Raw genomic sequence first — 26,619 nt, 5'->3', positions numbered from 1 at the left:
AGGTTGCCCCACAGTCTCTTGTGGAACATCTTTGCCTTAGGAGGGCGTGGTTCGCACAGAGATCGGAGGAGGAAGGGAGCAAAAATGAGACCGGGAAGGGGAAAACACTTCGCTCCGGGTGAGGCGGCGGAGTTGGAACCTGGCGGCGAGGCAGATAGTGTGCCGGCAATTGATGGCTGATGCAAGTTCGGCAGTTAACAGTCAGCCTCTGACTCTGAGCATACCAGCGATGCCAGAAAGAGACACTCTGACAGTTCAGAACCATAAATGTCCCCGGTTGCGGCTGGCTGGCTGCACTTGTGGGGCGCATACCGAAGGAAGGAGCGTGCTGTGTGCTTCAGCGTCCGATCAGCCATGGAGGCTAACGGCGGACCGCCGCTGTGCTGAAGTTGTGTGGGTGTTCCACGCTGTCCTTCCTGCGTCGTTGTACGGATATGTCCGGTGAAATTCCGATTTGGTTTATCGGATGCGAAGAAACCGAACATCGGCAGTAACCATAGCTATAATTTCCATTTCTTGTACCAGTACTGTGACTGTTCAGTTCGGTAGTTTTCTGGTTATTTCTTCGACGCTCACGTCCGGATCCATTTCAGACTTCTGGTTATTGATCACGTTTGTCTCTAGGCAGGAAAGTTGTGTTTGCGCTCCTATAATACTTCTGAATTTTTTTCTTTATTTAATGCTCCAATCTGAATGTTATTTGCCAACTTCGGTCTCAACTTCCCAGTTGGCTGCTGTAAGGCGTCGGGTTTGTGGTAGCGGGAATTTATATAGTGAGTGGCTTCATTTCATGTGCCACGTTCTGCATGTACTATTACTGGGGCGCACAGTTTCATCTATTGTCTTATTGGGTGTTTATACTCCCAACTTTCACTGTTTTTTATGTTGTTGTTGTTTATAAGGATGGGACCTGTTAATCTTAATTATTAAGTATCTCTCAGTGAGGACTTTCTTTTGCGTTTGTTACTACTATCTTATACGTGGCCGTAATGGTGTTTCAATCATTCTGTTCTGTCTGGCGTTAGTCAGGAATTCGTTAGCCAACTGTACGCGTTAGCTTGGGATTTACTTCTCAGCACCGCTTGGCGGTTAGTTGTTTACCCCTCGCCCAAGTGGTGCAAGTTCGGTTCAATTTGTGGTTGGCAGTCGAACTTCCTGCTCGGTAAGTGAATTAGGAACTGGGTTTAGACTTTGATCGCCTTACAAGTTTCGTTTATTTGACTTCGTGAATTCATTGAAAAATTATTTTGATTTTCTTGTTGCTGTAATTCTGACTGTCGTGCGGCGGCGTTCGATCTATAGTAGAGGCTGGCCCAATTCCTGTACTAAATTCTACATCTACATCTACATCCATACTCCGCAAGCCACCTGACGGTGTGTGGCGGAGGGTACTTTGAGTACCTCTATTGGTTCTCCCTTCTATTCCAATCTCGTATTGTTCGTGGAAAGAAAGATTGTGGTATGCCTCTGTGTGGGCTCTAATCTCTCTGATTTTATCCTCACGGTCTCTTCGCGAGATATACGTGTGGGGGAGGAACATACTGCTTGACTCCTCGGTAAAGGTATGTTCTCGAAACTTCAACAGAAGCCCGTACCGAGCTACTGAGCGTCTCTCTTGCAGAGTCTTCCACTGGAGTTTATCTATTATCTCCGTAACGCTTTCGCGATTACTGAATGATCCTGTAACGAAGCGCGCTGCTCTCCGTTGGATCTTCTCTATCTCTTCTATCAACCCTATCTGGTACAGATCCCACACCGGTGAGCAGTATTCAAGCAATGGGCGAACAAGTGTACTGTAACCTACTTCCTTTGTTTTCGGACTGCATTTCCTTAGGATTCTTCCAATGAATCTCAGTCTGGCATCTGCTTCACCGAAGATTAATTTTATATGGTCATTCCATTTTAAATCACTCCTAATGTCTGCTCCCAGATAATTTATGGAATTAACTGCTTCCAGTATATCAATTCTGTATTTTTTTTGTTCATTAGGCTACCAACTGTGCTTCTTTTGGTGACACTCGGGTGTAATCTGCGTGGTTGGTAGAACAGGCACAGCGTCCGAAAGCGGAGTCACGTCAGCGCTCGACCGAACGGATAGTAGGGTGCAGGTGGTACTGCACCACTTAAGGTTTCCGAGCCCACTACTCCTTGTATAGCAGGTCGATGAGTTTATTTGTGCCTTAATCTCCTTTCAATTTTTTAATTTCCAGCTCATGTAAATTGTCGAGGTGTTACTGGCTAATTTACCAATTACGTAATTACTAGAGTTATTTACTTAACCGTGTTTACACAAATGTGGCTCGGCCTAGTGAATGGTTAATGATCTTACTCCTTGTATGCACTATTCATTTTTGAACGGGCCAAACACTTGGAGATTTAAGATCTGTTAATTTCATGGAGGTTCTCACTGACTATTTGTACCATTCTGGACGTAATGCTTAACATCAATTTTGTGTGCTTATTGCTCTTGCTTGCCTTGCCCACCTCCGCTATCCGGCGGTATAGTAATGTACTTATATGCAGCTTGTTTGCGGAGTATACTTCTATTTTGGACTGTAAATTTTAAAGTTCCTTTCCGGAAAGAGCTTTTAGCTCTTTTATTGTACAGTTACAGCTTTTATTATTGTATTTAATCTGTTTGCTATTAATCAATCGGGTATATTTTATGATTGTAAAATTTTCTGTTTCTTAGCAGTCAATATCACTGGAGGTGCTTTTACAATGTATGTTTAATAAATGTAGCTTAGTGTGTACTGTTAAAATAAACGGAAAGTCTCCCTTTGGCCCTGTCGTTTATGCCACTGACAGCCTGACGCGGGTATTGCGTATCAGACCGTATAGTAGGAAATGCAGTCTATAGAAAAAAGAATGTGCACTGAGCTGTACCATACAACGAGCGCCGGTGCACTGTTCTAAGGACTCACGTACACAGGACACGTGCTACTTGTGATTAAGGACCTCCCTGCTGAGCTGCAACAACTTAGAGATGTTTCTTTAATGTGGCACCTGCAGCATATATTACGTCACAAGGGGACATGTGCAGAGAATTGGTAGACAGTAAGCTGCCTGATATTTTACTTTAGTATATAAACTCATGTCGGCTTTATTGTCTTCAGCAGTACAAGTCTTGATGTTTTAGATGGACATATGTCAAACTTGAGATGTGTTCCATCAAAATGGGTACAGCGGAGCGCAGATGAGACTGTGCATTATAGGAAATGAATGATACAGACATCCGCAGAGAATAGATAAAAAAGGAAGGGTAACTTGCCTTCAGCCACCATATTGGATCTCCCCAGCCAAAATTGCGAGAATCCTAGGGGAAAACGACATCAAGGTCATCTTTCGACCACCACCAAAAATATGTTCGGCTATGGAACATACGTTCAAAATTGAGGAAACAATAATGAAGTGCCGAGTTTGTGTCTTTTGGGACATCATCGTCAAAGAATATATCGAGATAAGCTTCCATGGGAATCTCGTCAAGAACGATGAGAGCTACCAGTTAATTTCAGCATGGAACGCGGGACTGGAAACTATGCCAAGAACGCACCCAGCAGCTAACGCTTCGTGACTTTGCGCAACACTGATTCCACCGAGAGTCGAAAGGCGGTCCACACCCTCCACCATAGATCGCTGGACCACGGCCCTGGCGAAAAGCGTGGGGAGAGACTGCAACCGCTGAGGCATACACACCGAGGTGACAAAAGCCATGGGACAGCGATATGTACATATACAGATAGTGCTAGTATCGCGTACACAAGGTATACAAGCGCAGTTCACTGTCGGAACTGTCACTTGTACTAAAGTGATCTATTGAAAAGGTTTCCGTTGTGATTATGGCCGCACGACGGGAATTAACGGACTCTGAACACGCGATGGTAGTTGGAGCTAGACGCATGGGACATACAGTTTCGATAATCGTTAGGGAATTCAGTACTCACAATGTCAAGAGTGTGCCGAGAGTACCAAATTTCAGGCATTACCTCTCACTACGGCCTTCAAGTTACGACTTAGATCAGCGTCGTTTGCGCAGAGTTGTCAGTGCTAACAGACAAGTAAGATTGCGAGAAATAACAGAAGAAAGCAAAGTGGGACGTACGATGAACGTAACCGTTAGGAAAGCGCGGCGAAATTTGGCGTTAATGGGCTATGGCGGCAGACGACGGACGTGAGAGCCTTTGCTAACAGCGCTACGTCGCCTACAGAACCTCTCCTGGGCTCGTGACCATATCGGTTGGGTCCAAGAGGAGTAGAAAACCATAGCCTGATCATATGAGTCCAGATTTTAGTTGGTAAGAGCTGATGGAAGGGTTCGAGTGTGGCGCAGACCCCACGAAACCACGCACCCAAGTTGTCAACAAGGCACTGTACGAGCTGGTGATGGCTCCATTATGATGTGGGCTGTGATTACATGGAATGGAATGGATCCTATGGACCAACTGAACTGACCAATGACTGGAAATGGTTATGCTGGACTAGCTTGGAGACCATATCGGTCATTCGTGGATTTCATGCTCCCAATCTACTATAGGACTTTTATGGATGGCAGTGCGCCGTGTGAGAACATTCGGGACAATTCGAGTGAACGGTTTGGCTACCCAGATCGCCTGATATGAATCCCACCGAACATTTATGGGACATAATCGAGGTGTCAGGTTGTGTACAAATTCCCTCACCGGCAATTCTTTAACAATTATTTAGCGTTGTAGAGGCAGCATGGCTCAGTATTTCTTCAGGGGACTTCCAACGACTTCTTGAATCCATATCACATCAAGCTGCTGCACTACATCGGGCAAAAGGGAGGTACGACACATTATTAGGAGGTATCCCATGACTTTTGACTCCTCAGTGTACGTGGGAAGCCGGTGTTATCGAGACACTTCGCGAGAAAATGGTGAGAATGAGATTCGTCGAAACACCGAGGAATTTCATCTCAGCCAAGAAAAAATCATGAGCAGTCTACGCCGGGGGCCTACTTTCACTCATAATAAGTCGTTTGTGTCTCTGTGCCACGTCTCGACGCCGACCCATCTTACTGCGTTGTTTCCACGTGACCGGCTGTCTCACGCACGCACACCACTTCACTGCCCAGATTACACCAGCGGTGTAATGTGATCAGTGTGATTTTTTAACGGGATGACAAATATTTTTTCTGGTGAGTTTACTTCCTTAAGTGACGCGATGTAATCATCGAGGATTTCATTAGCGATGAGTCTCCTTCACGCCTAAAACGCATTCACGGAATCCTCCGTGATCTATGAAATAACCATGGTTGTTGCGGCTGCTATCCGATGTCGGTTTCTTACCTGCGAAGTAGCTGTCTGTGCCGTCCCGGGCGCTTCTCATATTCTATTCACATACATCTTTTCTACAATTCGCAAGCCACCTAACGGTGTGTACCAGACGGTACTTTGGATAGCGTTACCAATTCCCTCTTCACATGACCCATTGGCCAGTAGTCCGCAGTAACGGTATCTTTCTTTCTTTTGCTTGTGTTTGTTTCCCGCAGTGACGCAGGGTCAGCATGGTTAATCGGATTTGGCAAGGTTAAGTTAAGGGGTGGCAGGATGCCCTTCCTGCCGTCACCCCATATCCCCGGGACGGAATTAGTGTGCATCTAGTGTAATCCATAGAATAGTGTGAATGTGTTCAGATGTCTGCGAGCCGTGAAACTGAGGCAGGATGTGGGGACCAGCCCAGTATTCACCTTGTGGGATGTGGAAAACCGCCTAAAAACACTTCCAGGCTGGCCGGCACTCCGGCCTCCGTCGTTAATCCGCTGGGCGGATTCGATCCGGAGTCAGCGCACCTACCCGAGTCCAGGAAGGAGCGCATTAGCGCTCTCGGCTAACCTGGCGGGTTCCGCAGTAACGGTATGCACAAGCTCAAATTTATCTTACAGATTTGAATGGAAAAAATGTGTTGCCTGACTCTTCTTAGCAGTAAACCATATCGTGAAGTCAATGCTTCTCTTGTAACGTCTGCCACTGGAGTCTGAGGAGTCTCTTTGTGACGCTCTTGCACTTGTCACATGAACTCCTAACAAAGCTCGTCGCTCTTCTTTGAATCTGCTCTATTAATTCTGAATGGTAATGCTCGCAACTCTCACTAAGCAACACTCGGTGGAACACTAGCTTTGTAAGCTATTTCTTTCGTGGATGCATCAATTTTGTTAAAATTCTTCACATCACTCTCTTAGGTATCTACTTTTCTGACAGCTAATTTTCTACTTTAGGTCGTTCCGGTCGCATATTATTGTTTCGAACCGACGATAGTGTAAATATTGTAAGCGAAGAATAATTTTTATCTCCTTTCATATATGCAAAACTACAACATTTATTTATTTAATCTGCAGGCCTTTCTGGACTTCGGTATAGTCTTCTTGCGTTGTGAACTTCCTACATACCCCACCATTCGCGAACACCACTCGATACTTTCTAGATTATCCACCACAATGTTTATGTAGATCGTGAGAAATAAAGACATACAAGACCTCCCCCTGAATACCCGAAATTACTTCTACATCTGACGATTTCGCTCCCTAAATGATGGCACATTCAGTGCTGTCCGCTAGGTAGTCCTGTTACAATATTCCGTATGGACAGGCTTTATTCAGTACGTGACAGTGGCGAACTCTGTCGAATGAATTACAGAAGCAGGGAACAAGGCTCTCCGTCTTCTCGAACTCAGACCTATCGAGATAATGTTCACAGGATCACTCTTTGCGAACTGTCGCTGACAATATTATTTTCCTCCAAAACGGTATAATATGCGAGGAACAAACATGCTACATAAATCTGAAAAGAAAAAAAAAAAAAAGATTTCAGCAATATGAGACCATAATTACTTGTAACTGTCGGATGGCCCTTATTGAATTTGACTTAAGCAAATTAGTGAAATCAACTTAAACCTGTATTTAGATAGCGATGTGAACCCCTGTCCTCCAGAATACGGAACCAGAATGTAAGTACTGTGCCACATCATTTGATAACGAATAGACTTTCACTTACTCCTCACGCCGAACTTGTCCCTCACTGCCCTTACCAATATTCATCTAACGATCTGGGTTACATTTCTCTAGCATTGGTAGGCCCTGGAATGTGCCTGATTCTGTCTGGAGAAAAGAATCTTAAAAATGATACCGATGCTTTAAACGAGCAAATGAAGTTGAGCAGAATAATTCCAGAAATAACGTTCTAATCGTATAGGACACTTTCAAGCATTATTATTTGTAGGCATACCTGTCGTGGAACAAAGCAGATAAAAAATAATGCAAGTAGCAGCATTAAAAGATGAAGGACAAATGACGGAGGCTGAGTTACCTCGAACAATGTGATAGCAGAATTATTCGAGTAATTACCTCAGAATTTCCATTTCTTTTGCTGATTTCACATCGAATGTTTCGCAAAACGGAGGTAGGATTGTGTTCGTAAAATATCAAAGAAAACAAAATTATTATTGGCACAAATAGAAGTAGCAGGTTCTAAAGTTATAGACAGTTGTGTGGATCCGAGCACTGGAAAACTATGAGCGACAATGCAAGTAGAGGAAATTCCTAAGAAATATTAAGGGTTAAAGAAAGCCTGATAATGGGATACTATTTTAGCAACCGTTTTCTTTAAAACTGCCAATGAAACCAATTTTGAGTAAAGTGTAGCATAAATAAGACAAATTGCGAAGCATGGGTGTACGCATACCTTTTTCGTACGATAGGTTCATTGTATAATACAGTTTCATCTACGTCCAGTATTGTGAGGAAAGTTCGAGAATTTTATGGAAGAAACGACATAATTTTCGTTCTATCGAAGTGATAATTTTCAACGTAATTTCCAGTGGTATGCAACTAATTTTTCATTTCTTATACAACTTACTATTTGAGTATGGGGACGACACTTTACCGTTTAGCTACAGACGAAACTGTGAAGGTACGAAATTAGCTGCAGCTAGATGATAACTGCATATTTTAAATGGGAAAAACCCAATGAAAGAAAGGAGAAGCACAGAGCAGTCAGACTCAGTCCTATAAGCTTTTACTTTAACCTAAAAGATAGGTACAATGGCAGTTTGTTTTCTGTAAATAGAGTAAAGCAGTTGCACCTGCACAATAGGTTTTTGTATTACGTTTAACTTCAATAGAGGGCGCTTGTGTGTTTTATTAAATGTGCGTGGTTAAATCAGCCTTGTCATTTTAATTTCGCTATTTCACAGTGATGTCAACACATCTTCAGAAAAATTGTTTTTAAGGACTTTATTTCTTCTATGTTACACTACTGGCCATTAAAATTGCTACATCAAGAAGAAATGCAGATGATAAACGAGTATTCATTCGACAAATATATTATACTAGAACTGACATGTGATTACATTTTTACGCAATTTGGGTGCATAGATCCTGAGAAATCAGTACCCAGAACAACCACCTCTGGCCTTAATAACGGCCTTGATACGCCTGGGCATTGAGTCAAACAGAGCTTGGATGGCGTGTACAGGTACAGCTGCCGATGCAGCTTCAACAGGTACCACAGTTCATCAAGAGTAGTGACTGGAGTATTGTGACGAGCCAGTTTCTCGGCCACCATTGACCAGACGTTTATAATTGGTGAGGGATCTGGAGAATGTGCTGGCCAGGGCAGTAGTCGAACATTTTCAGTATCCAGAAAGGCCCAAATAGGACCTGCAACATGCGGCCTGAATTATTCTGCTGAAATGTAGGGTTTCGCAGGGATCGAATGAAGGGTAGAGCCACGGGTCGTAACACATCTCAAATGTAACGTCCACTGTTCAAAGTGCCGTCAATGCGAACATGAGGTGACCGACACGTGTAACTAATGGCATCCCATACCATCACAACGGGTGATACCCCAGTATGCCGATGACGATTACACGCTTCCAATGTGCGTTCACCACGATGTCGCCAAACACGGATGCGACCATCATAATGCTGTAAACAGAAACTGGATTCATCCGAAAAAATGATGTTTTGCCATTCGTGCACCCAGGTTCGTCGTTGAGTACACCATCGCTGGCGCTCCTGTCTGTGATGCAGCGTCAGGCGTAACCACAGCCATGGTCTCTGAGCTGATAGTCCATGCTGCTGCAAACGTCGTCGAACTGTTCATGCAGATGGTTGTTGTCTTGCAAACGTCCCCATCTGTTGAGGGTGCACAATCCATTAGAGCCATGCGGATAAGATGCTTGTCATGTCGACTGCTAGTGATACGAGGTGGTTGGGATCCATCACGGCGTTCCGTATTACCCTCCTGACCTCACCGATTCCATATTCTTCTAACAGTCATTGGGTCTCGACCAACGCGAGCAGCAATGTCACGATACGATAAACCGCAGTCGCTATAGGCTACAATCCGACCTTTAACAAATTCGGAAACGTGATGGTACGCATTTCTCCTCCTTACACGAGGCATCACAACAACATTTCACCAGGCAACGCCGGTCAACTGCTGTTTGTGTACGTGAAATCGGTTGGAAACTTTCCTCATGTCAGCACGTTGTAGGTGTCGCCACCGGCGCCAACGTGTGTGAATGCCTTGAAAAGCTAATCATTTGCATATCGCAGCATCGTCTTCCTGTCGGCTAAATTTCGCGTCTGTAGCACGTCATCTTCGTGGTGTAGCATTTTAATGGCCAGTAGTGTAAATATTTAGTGGATCACGTAACAACCATGATATGAATGACTACGCTAGGTTTTAGCTTCTGACGAATTTCAGTTTGGTATGCAACTGTATTTTATGTAGTCTATCTTCAACAATATCTTTTTAATTTTTTAATTTTTGTTTTTGAAGTTGTCTAGTAATATTATATAGGTTAGTTATGTGAACGTGTTAATGATCGTTTGCATAGGTTTGGATGGCTCACTCTACCACTAAGATATGAGAAAGTACATTGTAATTTGGCATTCCTTGCATATTTCAAAGTGATATGAAAATATGCTTTTCGATTTGAGATATTACATAGGAGAGGCTTTTTAAATTGCTGTATTTAAACAAAATTCTGTTCGTTAATTCGTAACATAGAGGGCGTTACTTGTACTACACGACGTAAACTAATGCTGTTGCACTTGCTGTAAACGACCGCCCCAGTGTCCCTCTCCCTATATACATATGGGAATATATGGTGACAGGAACTGCCGCGACTAGATTGCTGCTATTGGATATCGTGATGTTTACTTATTGTCATATGTTTGATTCTATAAATTTTCCTTGTATTTTAGCGCTGAAGATGACTATTTATAGCTGAAAGCTAGATTCGCAAGAACAATAAAAGCTAATAAGATTGCGACTGAGTGGTGTGTGCCTCACCTTCCTTCTACTCTACGGTCGCTGTACAAAACGGTTCCTGATGGAATGAAAGTTGGGCAAGGAAAGGAGTCCAGAGGGAAATAATCCTTAAGGTATAGAATTTGACTTCACGCTAATCTCCCTTAATTTCCTTCGTGACACTGCACCGCAGACGTAGGTACAGCGTCGAGTTACATGTGTTGTAAGAGCTACTGGCCTATTCATCTGTATCACAATAGCGTCTTCGTGACGGTACTCGTGCTGTATTTCCATGCGCACACACTGAATTAAGAAGCACCTCCACACTTGAATAAACACATGGAGTATACGCTGACACCTACGAAATTCATTTTAATGAGCTATGGGCATATTCTTCAGTAACAGTAAAGAAAAAACTGCCTATTTACAGAAAAATAGCAACTAATGAAAAGACCTATGGTTATTTCATGCAGGTGATATGTAAGAGTAAACATCTTCAAAGCGTCTATACAATGTTAAAAGGCGTTTCTGATAATGAAAGTCAAGACAGAAAAATAGAGCATTTAAGATTCAACTTATCCAGTATACACAGGCTGCAATTGCTCGTAGCGATACTGGCGTCAATCAGCTGTATCTGAATTCGTCAATTCTTGTACTACCATTTCTCGGTAAGGTTTAAGTTTTACTTTTTGTTATCATATGCTACTGAAACAATATACGGAATTGTTAAACGGCACGATGATACTGACAGACCTTTTCCAAGGTCGCTCTTAACGAATCAAGTCGGCTGAAACCTACGTGTCACGTACCAGAGTCTAAAGAACGGCCACAGTGTGTTTGGCGATAGCTGTCTACCTACCCGGCAGTGGTTCCACACAAGGTTGGACACAGTACTTGCGTCGAAAACACCCCGTGTAGTACGGGCTCTGAGGTGTTATGAAAGTACGCCCCCTGTTCCACATTCCCACTTTTATAGGCGCCAATTGTTGTGTACTGTAATGTAACATCCCTAACTTTCGTATTGGGGTAGACAATACATGATATTTAGTCTACTACTCGATGCATATGTTTTATACTATTACTTTTATTTCATCTCCATTTATTATTCTTTATATGACACTATTCTGAATAATTTAATGAGCTGTAAATATCAAATTTGGTTATACTGTTTTGGCTGCAAGATTACGAAATTAGTTTGAAAATATGACCAGGACATCTTGCCAACAACAAAAATAGACATTGAGACAATGTCATGACTTAAGTATTTGTTGGTTTCAATATTTTCTCCTCGTTCAAACTATGATTATTATCAAGGTTCAAATGGCTCTGAGCACTATGGGACTTAACTTCTGAGTCATCAGTCCCCCAGAACTTAGAACTACTTAAACCTAACTAACCTAAGGACATCACACACATCCATGCCCGAGGCAGGATTCGAACCTGCGACCGTAGCGGTCGCGCGGTTCCAAACTGTAGCGCCTAGAACCACTCGGCCACCACGGCCGGCTTATTATCATGCAGCACTGTTGCAGTTACATAAGTGACTGTGGACAAGAGGAGTAATATTTGAGAAGATGCTTCGCTGCGGTTATAGAAAACCGATAATTCGCAGCAGCCGCCAGTTCTGCATAATTCTGCTTCCCACGAAGGATTCCGAAGATGGTTTTAGCAATGCAGACGTGTACCAGCATCTGTGTCTGTACACAAATATTTATCGAAGCTTGTGTGCTATGCACCACTAGGGCGACGACACAGAAATGCGAGAGATGCAAATTCCTTCTGCTCTGGTTGCCATGTCAAATCTCGGGAGAGTGCTGGATGCAAATGTGGTAAATAAAAACCGACAACGACATACATAGCCTGACAAAAAAAGGGAAGCACTCAGAATACAAGGTCGGACGTCACTGCAACTTCGTACACGTACACACCATCATTAGAATAGCAATTCTCCGTGATAGGTTGAATGGCCTTCAAAGTGCATTACTGTCGTTCGTGTTAACAGCTGTTACCAGGATTGGTACCGTATATAAGGAGTATGTAGAGAGTCAGATAGTGTTTGATCACTGTAAAGAACACGGAGATACCACGTATTCGTGCATTATCATCACATGAGAGAGTTTGAAAGAGATCTCAATGTGCGTCTTCATTTGCCCAGCTGTTAGAATTGTCCAGTACCCAGACTTTGGGGGCTTTCGGATGTGACAGTCGCACGATGTTGGATTGCATGGGAACGAGGGGGCAAGCGTGCTCCTTATCAAAGTTCTTGTCGACTATGAATCACTACCATAAAGGAGTCAAGATGTGACATGAAGTGACGCAAGAGGTGTGCGCCCGTTTTATGAAATTTAAAATGTTTTGCATATGGACTGAAACGGCCAGTGAAAATTTGTACCAAGGCCGAGAACTGAACTTGGGTTCCTGCTTACAAGGCAGGTGCGTTAGTCACTGAAGCGCCTTGGCACAGCGGTTCACACAACTGCATGGATTACCCTTCCACACCTCCCTTCTTAACCCAAATTCTCACTGCCGCTCCAGTCTACTTTAAAGACCCCAATACATAAAATCATATCTCTATGAGACCAGTAAAGTCTCCGAAATTGTGACATTTAATGTGCATAAGTACCTGAGCGCTATTCCAGAACAAGGAGAGCTCGACTATTCTGTTCATGTGTAAGGGGGACTTTAAAGTAGACTATGGGCGGCAGTGAGAATTTGGTTTGAGGAGGGAGGCGTGCTAGGGTAATCCGTGAAATTGTGTGAAACACTGTGCCATCGTCAGTTAGTGGCCAACGCATTTGCCTAGTAAGTAGGAGATCCGGGGTCGATCCTCGGCTTTGGTAAAAATTTTCACTCCCGCTTCAGTCAATATACATAAAATCATACCTCTATGAGACCAATAAAGTCTCTGAAACTGTGTCATTTGATTTGAAATGTACAATGCTGAACAGTACTGAATTGACGCTGGATAAATATGTAGTAGTCAGTGGATATGCGGCAACTGCTATACTGACGTGTTTCGAGTACCCTCATCTTCAGAATAACAAGTCAGGGAGAAGAGCTTTATACATGAAGTATGTGATCTTTCCAAAACGTAACGTACATTTTGGAATGTGTCATATTCACATGAGTCCATACTGCGTGTATAAAGTTCGTCTCCCTGACTTGACATTCTGAAGATGACCCTATTCGAACCGCGCCAATAAACCAGTTGCCTTACATCTAGTGACTATTAACAATGTAATGGCTTTATTAAACCCTTCTCAAGGGAACCAGAGCACACGTTCAGGCCAGAAGGGGCGTTAAGTTACATTCATAAGTGAGCTCGTTCCGTTAAGTTCTTCGTAAGTTTGACTCGATTTTGTGATCACTGCATAACATTACATACGCTCTCAGCCTGTGAATTTTGATTTTCGTTCCTCCTTTCATTCTGAACGTTTCATTTTTTTGCCGGACAATGTTTTATGACGGTCGAACAACTTGGTAAATAGATTTCAGTCCAACCATGTGATTAGGCAACAGTACGAATATGCAGCAAGTAATTAAACTGACAATTGTAAGAGAAATACTGTCTGACATTCATGGTTGTTGCAGGAAAAAACTCATCCTTGTTACATGCAACCGATTTGATGTTTCTTGGTAAAAGTTGAGTGGAAAAAGCTTTGTGGGAAACTTCTCAACCGTCAAGTGCCGCGACTCGGGAATCCCTGTGATTTTCTAGGCAAGTGGCATTGTTTGGCGCATGAAAATCATTCAAAGAGACAATACGCACCCATTAGAAACTGAACTAGAGGTAGCTGCAGTGTTGGAGTAGGAATGCTTCTGACAACGCGGTCAGTAGAATACATCACAATGTAGCGATGTGAACCGAGGTAAGGATTCGTTGCCGAAATCATGTTGCTTGCCGTAACGATCTGACGCAGCTTTTCGTCATACCTCCTGTCTCGTTGCCACAGTAAAACCGTCCCATCAATGACCAACGAAATGACCATAACCTGAGGCACTTCAGCAGCGTTGCGGCAGCGGCACCTGAGGTGAACAGTGCAGAACAAGCCCACCCTGGTGCATACAGATACTGCCCGTTCAGCCAGGCTGGGCATCGATTAAATTGGTGTCATCAAGTCAGTATCCAATGCAGTCCGGAGTTCAGTCATGAGGCCGCTAAAGATCGTCCGCCATCCTAACAGGACCGCCGGCCTGGAGGTCCAGCTGCACCACTACTGAGCCCAAGATCGAACTGAGGCACACAGCCACCGATCCACTGGGCAATCAGCAACTGCCCCGCCCCCATCAGAAGCAGATCATCTGACGTCAATTCCACAGACGAGATGTATGACGCGACCAATTAGATGAGAGTGTCTTAACTCTGGGTGGTAGCGGAGCGGTTATGGATCACTTTGACTCCTCAAGAGTATCAGTGCTTCGTGAAGTTCAAAAACGAGACGTGTCACCGTTACCACAGTGAAAGCGGGTTCTACACACAAGGCTGAGGTCTCTACTTCTCACGTCCTATGTTTCTTCTTATGCATAGGTATATAGTAGAGATAACGCTCAGGAACCACCTAATTGAACGAACTGCAGAGGATTTCATCTAGGAGGTCGAAATGTTTGAAAATAGTTTACAAAGAGACGACATTTATGTCGACCGGGAGACCACGGAGACCGGTTGGTTTGAATATAACTTCATTATCCCATACAATCACATTTGTTTCTACGAAATGACCAGATCTGCCCCCTTCGCCCATCCTCTCGTAATTAATAACAGGCTGTGGTTCAGTCCCACCACTACGGAAATCACGTTATTCCATTGTGTCTTTTAAGTACACTGGTGGGCATTACGATTGCCACATGATGAATACGCCATGAAGTGTGAATAAAATAATTTTGGTTATTAGGACGCGTCATTATAAGACATTAAAGCCACTGAATTGCCGATGTTTCGACCGATTTTACAGCGGTCTTCTTCAGCGCGGTTAACTCTCCTGAAGAGGATCGCTGCAAAGTCGGTCGAAACGTCGAACAGTTGTTTTAGTGTTTTATAATGATGTGGTGTAGTACCCAAAATTATGTTATTCAAAATGACACTGGCCATAAAAGCCTTCGAACTTAAGGCAATAAGTGTGCTTCATGCCTACACGCATATGATTAGCATTTCAGCACAACCCAGAGAAATAGGTAGGAGTATCGCTATTTATATCCCATAGTAAAGGAAAGATTATGAAGTGGGATTCTTATTCAGAAATCGCATTTGAACGTTATTTCTTTGTGAGAAGATCGTGTTATGCCGCGTGTAAGAAGGAGAAACATCTACACACATCAAAAAAAATTTTGCATCACCGCGGTTCCCTGAACTCTTGAAGACAGACGTTGACTGTGGATATTGTATCACAGACACAGTCCCTTGGACGGTTCAGAGATGTCACTAAACCCGCTCAAAGATGTAAACAACCATGCATGAGGAGCGCATGTTAGACGGAGGGGTCCGACAGCCGATCAGTTCCGGTCATTCCATCAGGAAGGAGGTACACGGCTAGTGTTGTCTGTAGTTCAACCATGCCTAGACGGTCAATACCGCGGTTCGATCGTGTCCGCGTTGCTACTTTGTGCCAGGAAGGGCTCTCAACAAGGAGGTGTCCAGGCGTCTCGGAGTGAACCAGAGCGATGTTGTTCGGACATGGAGGAGATACAGAGAGACAGGAACTGTCAAGAACATGCCTCGCTCAAGCAGCCCAAGGGCTACTACTGCAGTGAATGACAGCTACCTAAGGATTATGGCTCGGAGGAACCCTGGCAACAACGCCACCATGTTCAATAATGCTTTTCGCGCAGCCGCAGGACGTCGTGTTACGAGCCAAACTGTGTGCAATAGGGTGCATGATGCGCATCTTCACTCCCGAAGTCCATGGCGAGGTTCATCTTTGCAACCACGACACCATGCAGCGCGGTACAGATGGGCCCAAGAACATGCCGAATGGGCCGCTCAGGATTGGCATCACTTTCTCTTCACCGATAAGTGTCGCATATGTCTTCAACCAGACAATCGTCGGAGACGTGTTTGGAGGCAACCCAGTCAGGCTGAACGCCTTAGACACACTGTCTAGCGAGTGCATCAAGGTGGAGGTTCCCCGCTGTTTTGGCGTGGCATTATGTGGGGACTTTCACCGCTGGTGGTTATGGAAGGCACCGTAATGGCTGTACGACACGTGAATGCCCTCCTACGATCGATAGTGCAACCATATCGGCAGCTTATTGGCGAGGCATTCGTCTTCAAGGACAATTCGCGCCCCCATCGTGCACCTCTTGTAGAACGACATCGTTCGACTAGAGTGAACCCTATCGAACAAGGACAACGTGACCCACCAACCACCCTGACGGATCTACGCCGAATCGCCTTTGAGGAGTAGGACAATCTGGAATAACAGCGCCTTGATGAACTTGTGGATAGTATGCCACGACGAATACAGGCATGCATCAATGCGAGAGGACGTGCTACTGGGTATTAGAAGTATCGGTGTGTACAGCAATCTGGACCTCTGAAGGGCTCGCTGTATGGTGGTACAACATGAAATGTATGGTATACATGACTAATAAAAAGGGCTGAAATGATGTTTATTTTGATCTCTATTGCAATTTTCTGCACAGGTTCCGGAATTCTCGGAACCGTGGTGATGCAAAACTTTTTCTGATGTGTTTAATAACACAGGTATGAATTCGACAGGGCTTCGGTTTATCATCCTGCAACATTTCCACTTACACTGATCAGGATTCCTCGACTGTCATGAGGCCATGGAATCTATGGGTTAAGGAAAGTGATACTGACCAGTGTTGAGCCAACAGCAGCCAGTATTTAAGTTGCCCTGCGTAACTAACGCCAGAGAGGACGGCCATTCGTTTCGCATAGCTGCTTAGGAATGTACAGCCACGTCAAACACCTTGAAACAGGAAATTAACTTGTTTGTAATAAGTCCATACCGATAGTGAGGCAATGCCTGGACGCCGACTGTTGGATGCCCAGTAACAACACCTCCTGGATATGCTTACAGTATCACGATGAACGTATCTGGGTGTGGAGGTTCCGAGAGGAACGAACGTTGTCAGACAGCATTCGTTATCGCCATATTAGCCCAGCACCTGGTGCGGTAGTACCGCCTGCCATGGGTGCTCAAGATTGTCACCTCTGGTTTAGAGATGCAAGTAATTTGGACAGCAGGCGTTACATTTCTGACATGTTTAGGGCGATGGCAGCGCCATTTATTCGAGGTCTCATCTTTCAGCAAGATAATCCAATTGCTACTTGTGTCCTGACGTACCTCAGTTCAGAAGGCGTTTGACTGTTGCCTTGACCAGCAAGATCCCCAGATCTCTTACCCAAGGAAAAGTCTTGGAACTTACGTGTTACCGAGAGACTCACAGCCACCGCACGCCAGCCACTGCGACTGAATAACTCTGACAGTGTGTTGAACCAATATGAGTCGACGTAACCGAATCTTGATCCAATTTCAACTAAGATGTATGATGAGTCAGAGTGATTATTGCTGCCAAAGATGTAAGCTGTGTGTACTGTATTTCGCACCGTGTATGCCCCCAAATCACCCATAAAATTAACATGTTCTTCCTGCTACATCGTATTTGCACAATAAATGAAATTCTGTTAATTTCTATTCTTCCAAGTACTAGTATTTTAACAGTCAGCAGTGTATTAGTAATTTTTATTAAATTGTGATGCATAATGCCTATGAGCTTTTAATTATGCAATGGAGGAAGTAATGAGTAAAACTGCAGGCAGCTAATGAGCGCCCCATATTCGGTAAGTGCAGCTGCCGTGTTCACTCACCGCAGGCGCCCTCGTGCGCGACGTGCAGGCTCCTGTTGAGTAGGCAGGCCGCGCGACGCATCTCGCACGCGCTGGGGTACGTACTGCCGTCGGAGCCGCACACCGGCCGGACCTCGCCAGACTCCTGCAGATAAACAACACGAGAATGTGCCTTACTCACACGGAAAGGAAACAATATAATCTGGAGAAGTTTTTCACACTCCAGACACTTGTAACAACAAGTTTATTAAACGGTAAATGACAAATCACTGCACCTAAATATAGGCCCTATTACACTACTGGCCATTAAAATTGCTACACCACGAAGATGACGTGCTACAGACGCGGAATTTAACTGACAGGAAGAAGATGCTGTGATATGCAAATGATAAGCTTTTCAGAGCATTCACACAAGGTTGGCGGCGGTCGCGACGCCTACAACGTGCTGACATGAGGAAAGTTTCCAACCGATTTCTCATACATAAACAGCAGTTGACCGGCGTTGCCTGGTGAAACGTTGTTGTGATGCCTCGTGTAAGGAGGCGAAATGCGTACCATCACGTTTCCGACATTGCTGCTTGCGTTAGTCGAGATCCAATTACTGTTAGCAGAATATGGAATGGGTGGGTTCAGGAGGGTAACACGGAACGCCGTGTTGGATCCCAATGGCCTCGTATCACTAGCAGTCGACATGACAGTCATCTTATTCGCATGGCTGTAACGGACCGTGCAGCCACGTCTCGATCCCTGAGCCAACAGATGGGGACGTTTGCAAGACAACAACCATATGCACGAACAGTTCGACAACGTTTGCAGCAGCATGGACTATCAGCTCGGATACCATGGCTGCGGTTACCCTTGACGCTACATCACAGACAGGAGCGCCTGCGATGGTGTTCTCAACGATGAACCTGTGTGCACGAATGGCAAAACATCATTTTTTCGGATAAATACAGGTTCTGTTTACAGCATCATGATGGTCGCATCCATGTTCGGCGACATCGCGGTGAACGCACAATGGAAGCGTGTATTCGTCATCGCCGTACTGGTCTATCACCCGGCGTGATGGTATGTCGTACCATTGGTTACACGTCTCGGTCACCTCTTGTTTGTACTGACGGCACTTTGAACAGTGGACGTTACATTTTAGATGTGTTACGACCCGTGGCTCTACCCTTCATTCGATCTCTGCGAAACTCTACATTTCAGAAGGATAATGCACGACCGCTTGTTTCAGGTTCTGTACGGGCCTTTCTGGATACAGAAAATGTTTGACCGCTGCCCTGGCCAGCACATTCTCCAGATCTCTCACCAACTGAAAACGTCTGGTCAATGCTGGCCGAGCAACTGGCTCGTCACAATACTCCAGTCACTATTCTTGATGAACTGTGGTATCGTGTTGAAGCTGCATAGGTAGCAGTACCTGTACACGCCATCCAAGTTTTGTTTGACTCAATGCCCAGGCGTATCAAGGCCGTTATTACGGCTAGAGGTGGTTGTTGTTGGTACTGATTTCTCAGGATCTATGCACCCAAATTGGATGAAAATGTAATCACATGTCAGTTCTAGTATAATATATTTGTCGAATGAATAGCCGTTTATCATCTGCATTTCTTCTTGGTGTAACAATTTTAATGGCCAGTAGTGTACATTCATAGGCAATATGGTTGTCAAAGAAAGTCATACTCATACATCACGAAGTGCTTCTGATAAAGCGAATTTCTATTTGCTGCCAGCTTAAATCAAAGGAATCTTAATGAGATTACACACTGAAAGCTTTCACGACCGGTTGGCATAGTTGCTGGCGAACCTTCCAGTTTATATGGTCATGTTCCATTAAAAATTCTCGTTCCTCACGTTTCGTCCAGAAGAGGGTTGGACATCTCCTGGTTCCGTTGAGTCTTGCCGACTGTCCGGTAGGATGTCGGAGTGCGACACAAATGCTTTGAAAAGGGTCGTGTGGTAGAGGTTCAGACATGATCGATAGAAGAGTCCTTGTCAAAGATAAAATTTAATTGTCGAACTGTCGCCTGTCAAAAGGAAAACAGTGATAGGTGGGCAGTAGTTCAATAGCAACTTTTATCTCTGACAATGATTATCTCGGACAATCACGTGTGAACTTTGACAAAACCACACAACGAGTCAGTGGGCAAGAGAGCGGAAGCCGGAGCATCAGTGTAGTGTCTTAAGCAGCTGTGGACGAAACGTCGACTGTGCGGCTGATCCCGGCGGAGGTTCGAGTCCTCCCTCGGGCATGGGTATGTGTGTTTGTCCTTAGGATAATTTAGGTTAAGTAGTGTGTAAGCTTAGGGACTGATGACCTTAGCAGTTAAGTTCCATAAGATTTCACACACATTTGAACATTTGACGAAACGTCGGGATCGAGAAACTCCATAGAGCCCGGAAGATTCATCAGCATCATCGTCATTAGGCAAAATAAAATTCTTACACCAGTCTATATGAAGCCATTCTTCCTATAGAGTCAATAATGAAAACAAAATTATAAAAAGAGACATCGTAAGTTACACTAATCAAGGGTATAATGTGTTTACCCATTTGAGTAATCTGCTACCTATACATGATTACGATGCATCAATTTCCAAAGGAACTTTGTATCTTAATCAGAATAATACAGGCACTGCAATATCGTTTTTACCTGCCGATACCGGGCAAGCAACATTCAAGTACAACGTCTGACCTGTACGGGAATGTACATAATGGATGTATGAGTACAGGTCGTAGACGCATGGTTGATGACATATAAAAGTTTGGGTGGGCCGTAAGTCGTACAGGGATAGCCAAATGGTAAAGCGACCGCTTGCGATAAGCGGGAAAACCGGGTTCGAGTTCCGGCACAAATTATCGTTGTCCTCATTACATTCTACAGTTGATGGTAGTTCTTATTCGCAATTGCAAATTCATTTGATGTGCGGCATGATTACTATGTAATTCACACTTGGCTGTTTGTCAGAGGGTGCGTAGAATCAGTTTCAATTACTCAACCGATCCACTCTTAAATACCTGTAGACTATCTAAAAAGAACGTTTGAATCTTTCCGTGTTTCCTGTGATTTCCCTTATTTTATCATGACAGCCAAAAAAATATTATGGCATTTGGAGGACAAAGTTGGTGATTGGAATTTCGTGTAATTATCTGTTTGTATCGGCGACGTGTTTGTTTTAATTATTGCCTCCCCCACCAGCTTATTATATTTGTGACCACACGTGCTATTTCGTGGTAATAAAAAATAAACTGCCTTTCAAATCTCACCAATACGCGAGAAGAGGACAGATAACCCTTTAGTGACCAGTGGGATCGTTAGTTCCCACTTATTTGTTTTCGCTGTAAGTTCAGTGGTAATCCGTGTTCCCACTTCCAACTTCTGCTTCCATCTCTGTTAGAGTGTGCTAACTATGTGTAGATTGTCACCGGTTAGGCGAAAGCTGTTGTATTTCTACCTTGTGAGTCAATCAACGCAGAAGCGTAGTTCCCGCGTGAAAACGAGCCACTGTTTCGACCGCTACAGCGTTTTTTGGCTAACGTGCTTTCCTTTTGCGTGTGGAATGACTTGTGTTGTATTTATCTACTTTTATATTTATGAGGGAGATAGTATTCGTGTATATTTGCTGAATTTGACTGAAAATTACATAAATATTACAAGGCAAGTTAGTGGAGCATTCTGCCCATTGGCTGTGGCAGAGTATAATAAAATAATGGGAGGAGTGGATAGATTTGATCAGCTGCGTGAACGGTATGCTGTAGGCCGTCGTTCATGGAAGTGGTGGCACAAACTGTTTTTCTTTCCTGTGGATTTGGCAGTTGTCAATTCCTACGTTATGTGGAAGCTACAGAAGACAGAAGCAGACCAGCTAACATTTAGATTGCACTTGGCAAGGCAACTTATCTCTGGCTTCTCAAGTCGTAAGAGAAGAGGAAGGCCTGTTCATTTTCAAACACCAAAAAGAGGTGTGTCTGGCGTACCAGATGAAGTTTGTCTGGAGAAAGTTGGAACTCATTTCCCTACAAAAGGTACAACAAACAGAAGATGCCGCCAATGTAGCACCAAGAACAAAGAAAAGAGAACAAAAAAATGGGTAGCAACTGTCGTGTACCTTTGTGTGTAGCACCATGCTTCTCTAAGTTCTATAGTACATCACCTTAGTGAACTCAAAGGACAGTATGAACTAATACAAATATAAATGTAATGTTTAACATATTTTTGTACTACAAAATAAAGGAAATACATTTTTTTTTTAAAATTAGCAAGTGAAGTTACTCCAGAGTTCGGTGGGAACAATAGTTCCCACTAATTTTTTTATACTTTCAAGATTTAAACTATGATTTTATGAACGATTTCTTAGCACAATAAAGTGTTCATAAAAATTCTACAACTTCCGGAAATAATTTGGTCACTAAAGGGATAAGCATAGTGCACACACGATGTTTAGTAGATTTTCTGCGCCTTCTCTTCTGCGAATAAAATGCACTCTGTTGTTCGTCTTCCCTACAATATTTTTATGTGGTGTTTCTGATTTAACTTGTTCGTTATTGTAATACCTAGGCATTTAATTGAACCGACAACCTGTAAATTTGTGTGATTTACCGTGTACCGTAATTTAACGAATTCTTTTAGTATGTATGTGGAGACACTCACGTTTTTTATTGTCAAGGAACAATTGCCACTTTATACACCATGCCTATATCTAGTCTGAATCATTTTACAATTGGATTTGATCTTCTGATGACTTTAATAGACAGTAAATGGCGGTATCACCAGAAATTAATATAAGGGAGCTGCTCAGATTGTGATATTCGTGTTCCCTGACTCTATGTGGTGTTCACCTCGAATGCTACACTCCAGACAGCATCTGGGGAGTTAGAAAAAGACAGTTGTATAAAGGCATTTTACTGTTGACAACAGTGATGCAGCGTGACTTTGTACAGTTTTGTTCATATCATTGACGCCATTGTGAGAACGAAATTATATTGGCTGTTGTAAAAATTTGATCCTGCCTAACGATGATCGTCACGGCCGAAACTTTTATTTGTCAGCAGCTCTTGGAAATATGTAAGTATTACTTCCTCTTTACTAGCTGCGCTACACTTCATGCACAAAATACATCTTACCTTATTATATGTTTTTACTGTATATTTATGAATTTACAAGTGTGTGTGAATGGCACATGTTCATAGGAAGGATGAAACCAACCTTTTTGTGCCTTATGTCAGTATCAGTGCTGGTGCTTTCATTCAACAAGTTTAAGGTAAAATCCATCCGATAAATAACCTTCTTTATACAGCTTATTAAAATATACGTTTTATGGCATAACTGTTCTTGTGAATGATCTTAGCGACAGACCAGGCGAAAACTGTAACCAAGGATGAAGGCATTTGAATCGTGACTGCTGTGTTGCCTCGTTCCACCGCTTAACATAAGTTGTTACCCGTGACGAGCTCAAAGGATGTGTGGATGATGTGTTGTTTGAAGGTACACCTTGTGCAACTGTCTTTGGGCTGATAAAGGGCAGGGCGACAATAATTTCGTGCTGTGTTCTTTGGAGCGGTGGTCAGTCAGGCTTTGGTCTGCGAATGTATGAAAGGCCCTGTATTTGCTTTAAAATTTACGGTGGAATTTTGGAGCTGAGTGGATGCAGATCTAGATGGAAACACGTGCTGCCTAAATTAATGAGATTGCACCATGCTCTTGCGCATAGCGAATGCATTGCTACCACGACTTTTTTTTATTGACACGAGATAAATTTATTCACTGCATTGACAGCTCCTGTGAAACGGAACTCGGTGTTTTACTGATGAGTTTGAGCTTTGTACCCACCGAGGTGAGGCTATCCACCCAGTCCGTCATCAACCATTCATGTATAATGCTTACGTAGCTCCTCTCAGCTGGAAGAAATTCGCTTTCACGTTTTAACAGCTTTCTGTACATCATTTTGCTGGTTTTTTTTCCCTCTGCGTCGAACAGTCTTCCCACAAACGTGGCACATAATTTACTAGCAGATGTTTTCGGCACAGTCATTACTGCACCACTAAGTGGACTACGCCTGTCAGTATAGAACAACCGTTTTGCTTCTAACCTGACCTGCTGGCCAAGGGAAAATAAGAGTTAATGACTTGCTCCTGTCACATGTACTTGGAGGTACTAACCAACCTAAAAACATACTGCTTCTAAAAGCTACAAGCATGCTGATGTAAAGTTGTTTCACACACCGTACTCAGTCACCAATAGAATTATCTACACTTAGGAGACACATTGTATGTACTAAGTAATTGTCTTTGTTTGTTTGAACTGCAGCGTACGTATATGAATAATAAGCAAATTTTTTTCGTTCCCAATTTCACTGTTCCATGAATATATACCATTTTACCTCTTCAAATCTCCACTTTCAATTAAGTGGATTAACTACACTACCTTAGGTGTCAGTCTTGTTCGTAAAATGTTACCGACTGGACACAGTGCAGCTAAGACATTGTCCGTGTGTGATTAACTTGAACCTATCCAGGCTTTTATGAGTCTACAACAGACGGCGCTATGCATGTGGACATTGTCTATAGTGCTCGCCAAATTGCACTATGAGGATTAAAATGACATGTGATCAAAAGATGCAGCTACTAATTCAAGGCAACTAATAGAGAACAGTTAAATATATTCAGTGTCCACATGCTGTACATTACTTTGATTCAGAATCAAGTAGCCTCTCCTTACCTGCTGAAATAATTCGTTCCTATTATTTTCACTATGTTTACAAGGGTTTGCACGTTATACAGACTGCACTCACATGTGCATTCCAGGGATGATTCCTGTAAGGAACAGTCTAATCACATTGATGTGCTCAAATGCAACGTTGTACATTTCAGGGATCTTACACTTGGCGTAGCCTGCCTTGATATATCGCCCGACATGAGAAGAATACAGTAATCTTATAATCTAAGCAAAACTACATATTATCCAATCGGATGATCATAGATAAAAATGTCTGTGTAATAGAATATGCAAAGGAAACAAGTAAGAAAGAAGAATTAAGGTTATCTGTCAATGACTAGAGATGCAGTACAAGTTTGGAAATGAGAAGGTATTGGGAATGAAATCAGCCATGTCCTTTCTAAGGGAGCTATACCGGCATTTTCTTTGAGCGATGCGATAAAACCACATAAAACGTAAATCTGAAGGACGGGATTGAAATTTGAACAGCAGCCTTCCCAGTGCTTTAATACTGAAACAATTTACAAAGTATGGCACAAAAGTATGGCACATGTTACATGCAATATCAATAACGAAAAATCTCCGTGAAAGACGGGTGCGATATTTTAATATAGTGTTTTCTACTTCGGCATGTTACTGTGAGTTCTCTGCTTTACAATAGAAACAAAACAGCAATCGATGCAGGGAGTAGAAGCTGCCAATACTGTATTAAAAATAGTGAAGTTGTTTATATCTGTCGGAAACGATAAGGATTTCTCTTGCTGATTACTTTGGAAATGTTAAAATACATATCTAAAACGGTGTTCTTGAATAGTGTGTGAAATATTATGGGACTTAACTGATAAGGTTATCAGTCCCTAAGCTGACACACTACTTAACCTAAATTATCCTAAGGACAAACACAAACACACCCATGCCCGAGGGAGGACTCGAACCTCCACTGGGACCAATCTTGAATAGAAAAATTGAAGAATTTAAGTGCGAATTGTTGGAACTTCCAACCCGTTAATCCTATTAACCACCAGTTACCTCATCCAGGAATATTTACAGCCAGAAAGTAGACAGAAGCACCTGAAGATATCGTTGTAGATGGATAATTTCCATGCCTGAGTATTCGATAAAGTGCATAGACCTAAAAGCGGACTATGTTTATAAATAAATGGTTTTTGGTATTTCGCATTCACATGCTGAGATATTTTTACCCTATCGATATAATATTCAGAACACTTTAAAGGACAAACAACAATAAAACAGAATGAGATTTTCACTCTGCAGCGGAGTGTGCACTGATATGAAACTTTCTGGCAGATTAAAACTGTGTGCCGGACCAAGACCCGAACTCGGGACCATTGCCTTTCGCGGGCAAGTGCTCTACCAACTGAGCTACCCAAGAACGACACACACCCCGTCCTCACAGCTTTACTTCCGCCAGTACCTAGTCTCCTACCTTCCAAACTTTACAGAAGCTCTCTTGCGAACCATGCAGGACTAGCACTCCTGAAAGAAAGGATATTGCGGAGACATGGCTTAGGCAAGGCCTAGGGGATGTTTCCAGAATGAGATTTTCACTCTGCAGCGGAGTGTGCGCTGATATGAAACTTCCTTTCAGATTAAAACTGTGTGCCAGACCGAGACTCGAACTCGGGACCTTTGCCTTTCACGGGCAAGTGCTCTACCAAAGGTCCCGAGTTCGAGTCTCGGTCCGGCACACAGTTTTAATCTGCCAGGAAGTTTCAACAATAAAACACTATGAGCTATGAGGTTTCTAAAAGAAGAGAAAAATGAAAACGAATATTATAAAAAAGCAGAGTAAG

The 26,619-nt window shown here is 43.3% G+C and overlaps 1 protein-coding gene across 1 annotated transcript in view; it reads right to left on the bottom strand.

The window, feature by feature from the left end:
- Positions 1-26,619, bottom strand: part of LOC124775274 (agrin-like) — a 369,325-nt gene that overhangs the window by 266,759 nt on the left and 75,947 nt on the right. The window contains exon 5 of the mRNA XM_047250112.1: positions 18,109-18,232. Within this exon, the coding sequence (XP_047106068.1) occupies positions 18,109-18,232 (124 nt within the window). The remainder of the gene's footprint in view (positions 1-18,108; positions 18,233-26,619) is intronic.

This window comes from Schistocerca piceifrons, chromosome 2, assembly GCF_021461385.2.
Source record: "Schistocerca piceifrons isolate TAMUIC-IGC-003096 chromosome 2, iqSchPice1.1, whole genome shotgun sequence".
NCBI classification, from domain to species: Eukaryota; Metazoa; Arthropoda; class Insecta; order Orthoptera; family Acrididae; genus Schistocerca; species Schistocerca piceifrons.
This window is presented reverse-complemented; position numbering and strand designations above follow the sequence as displayed.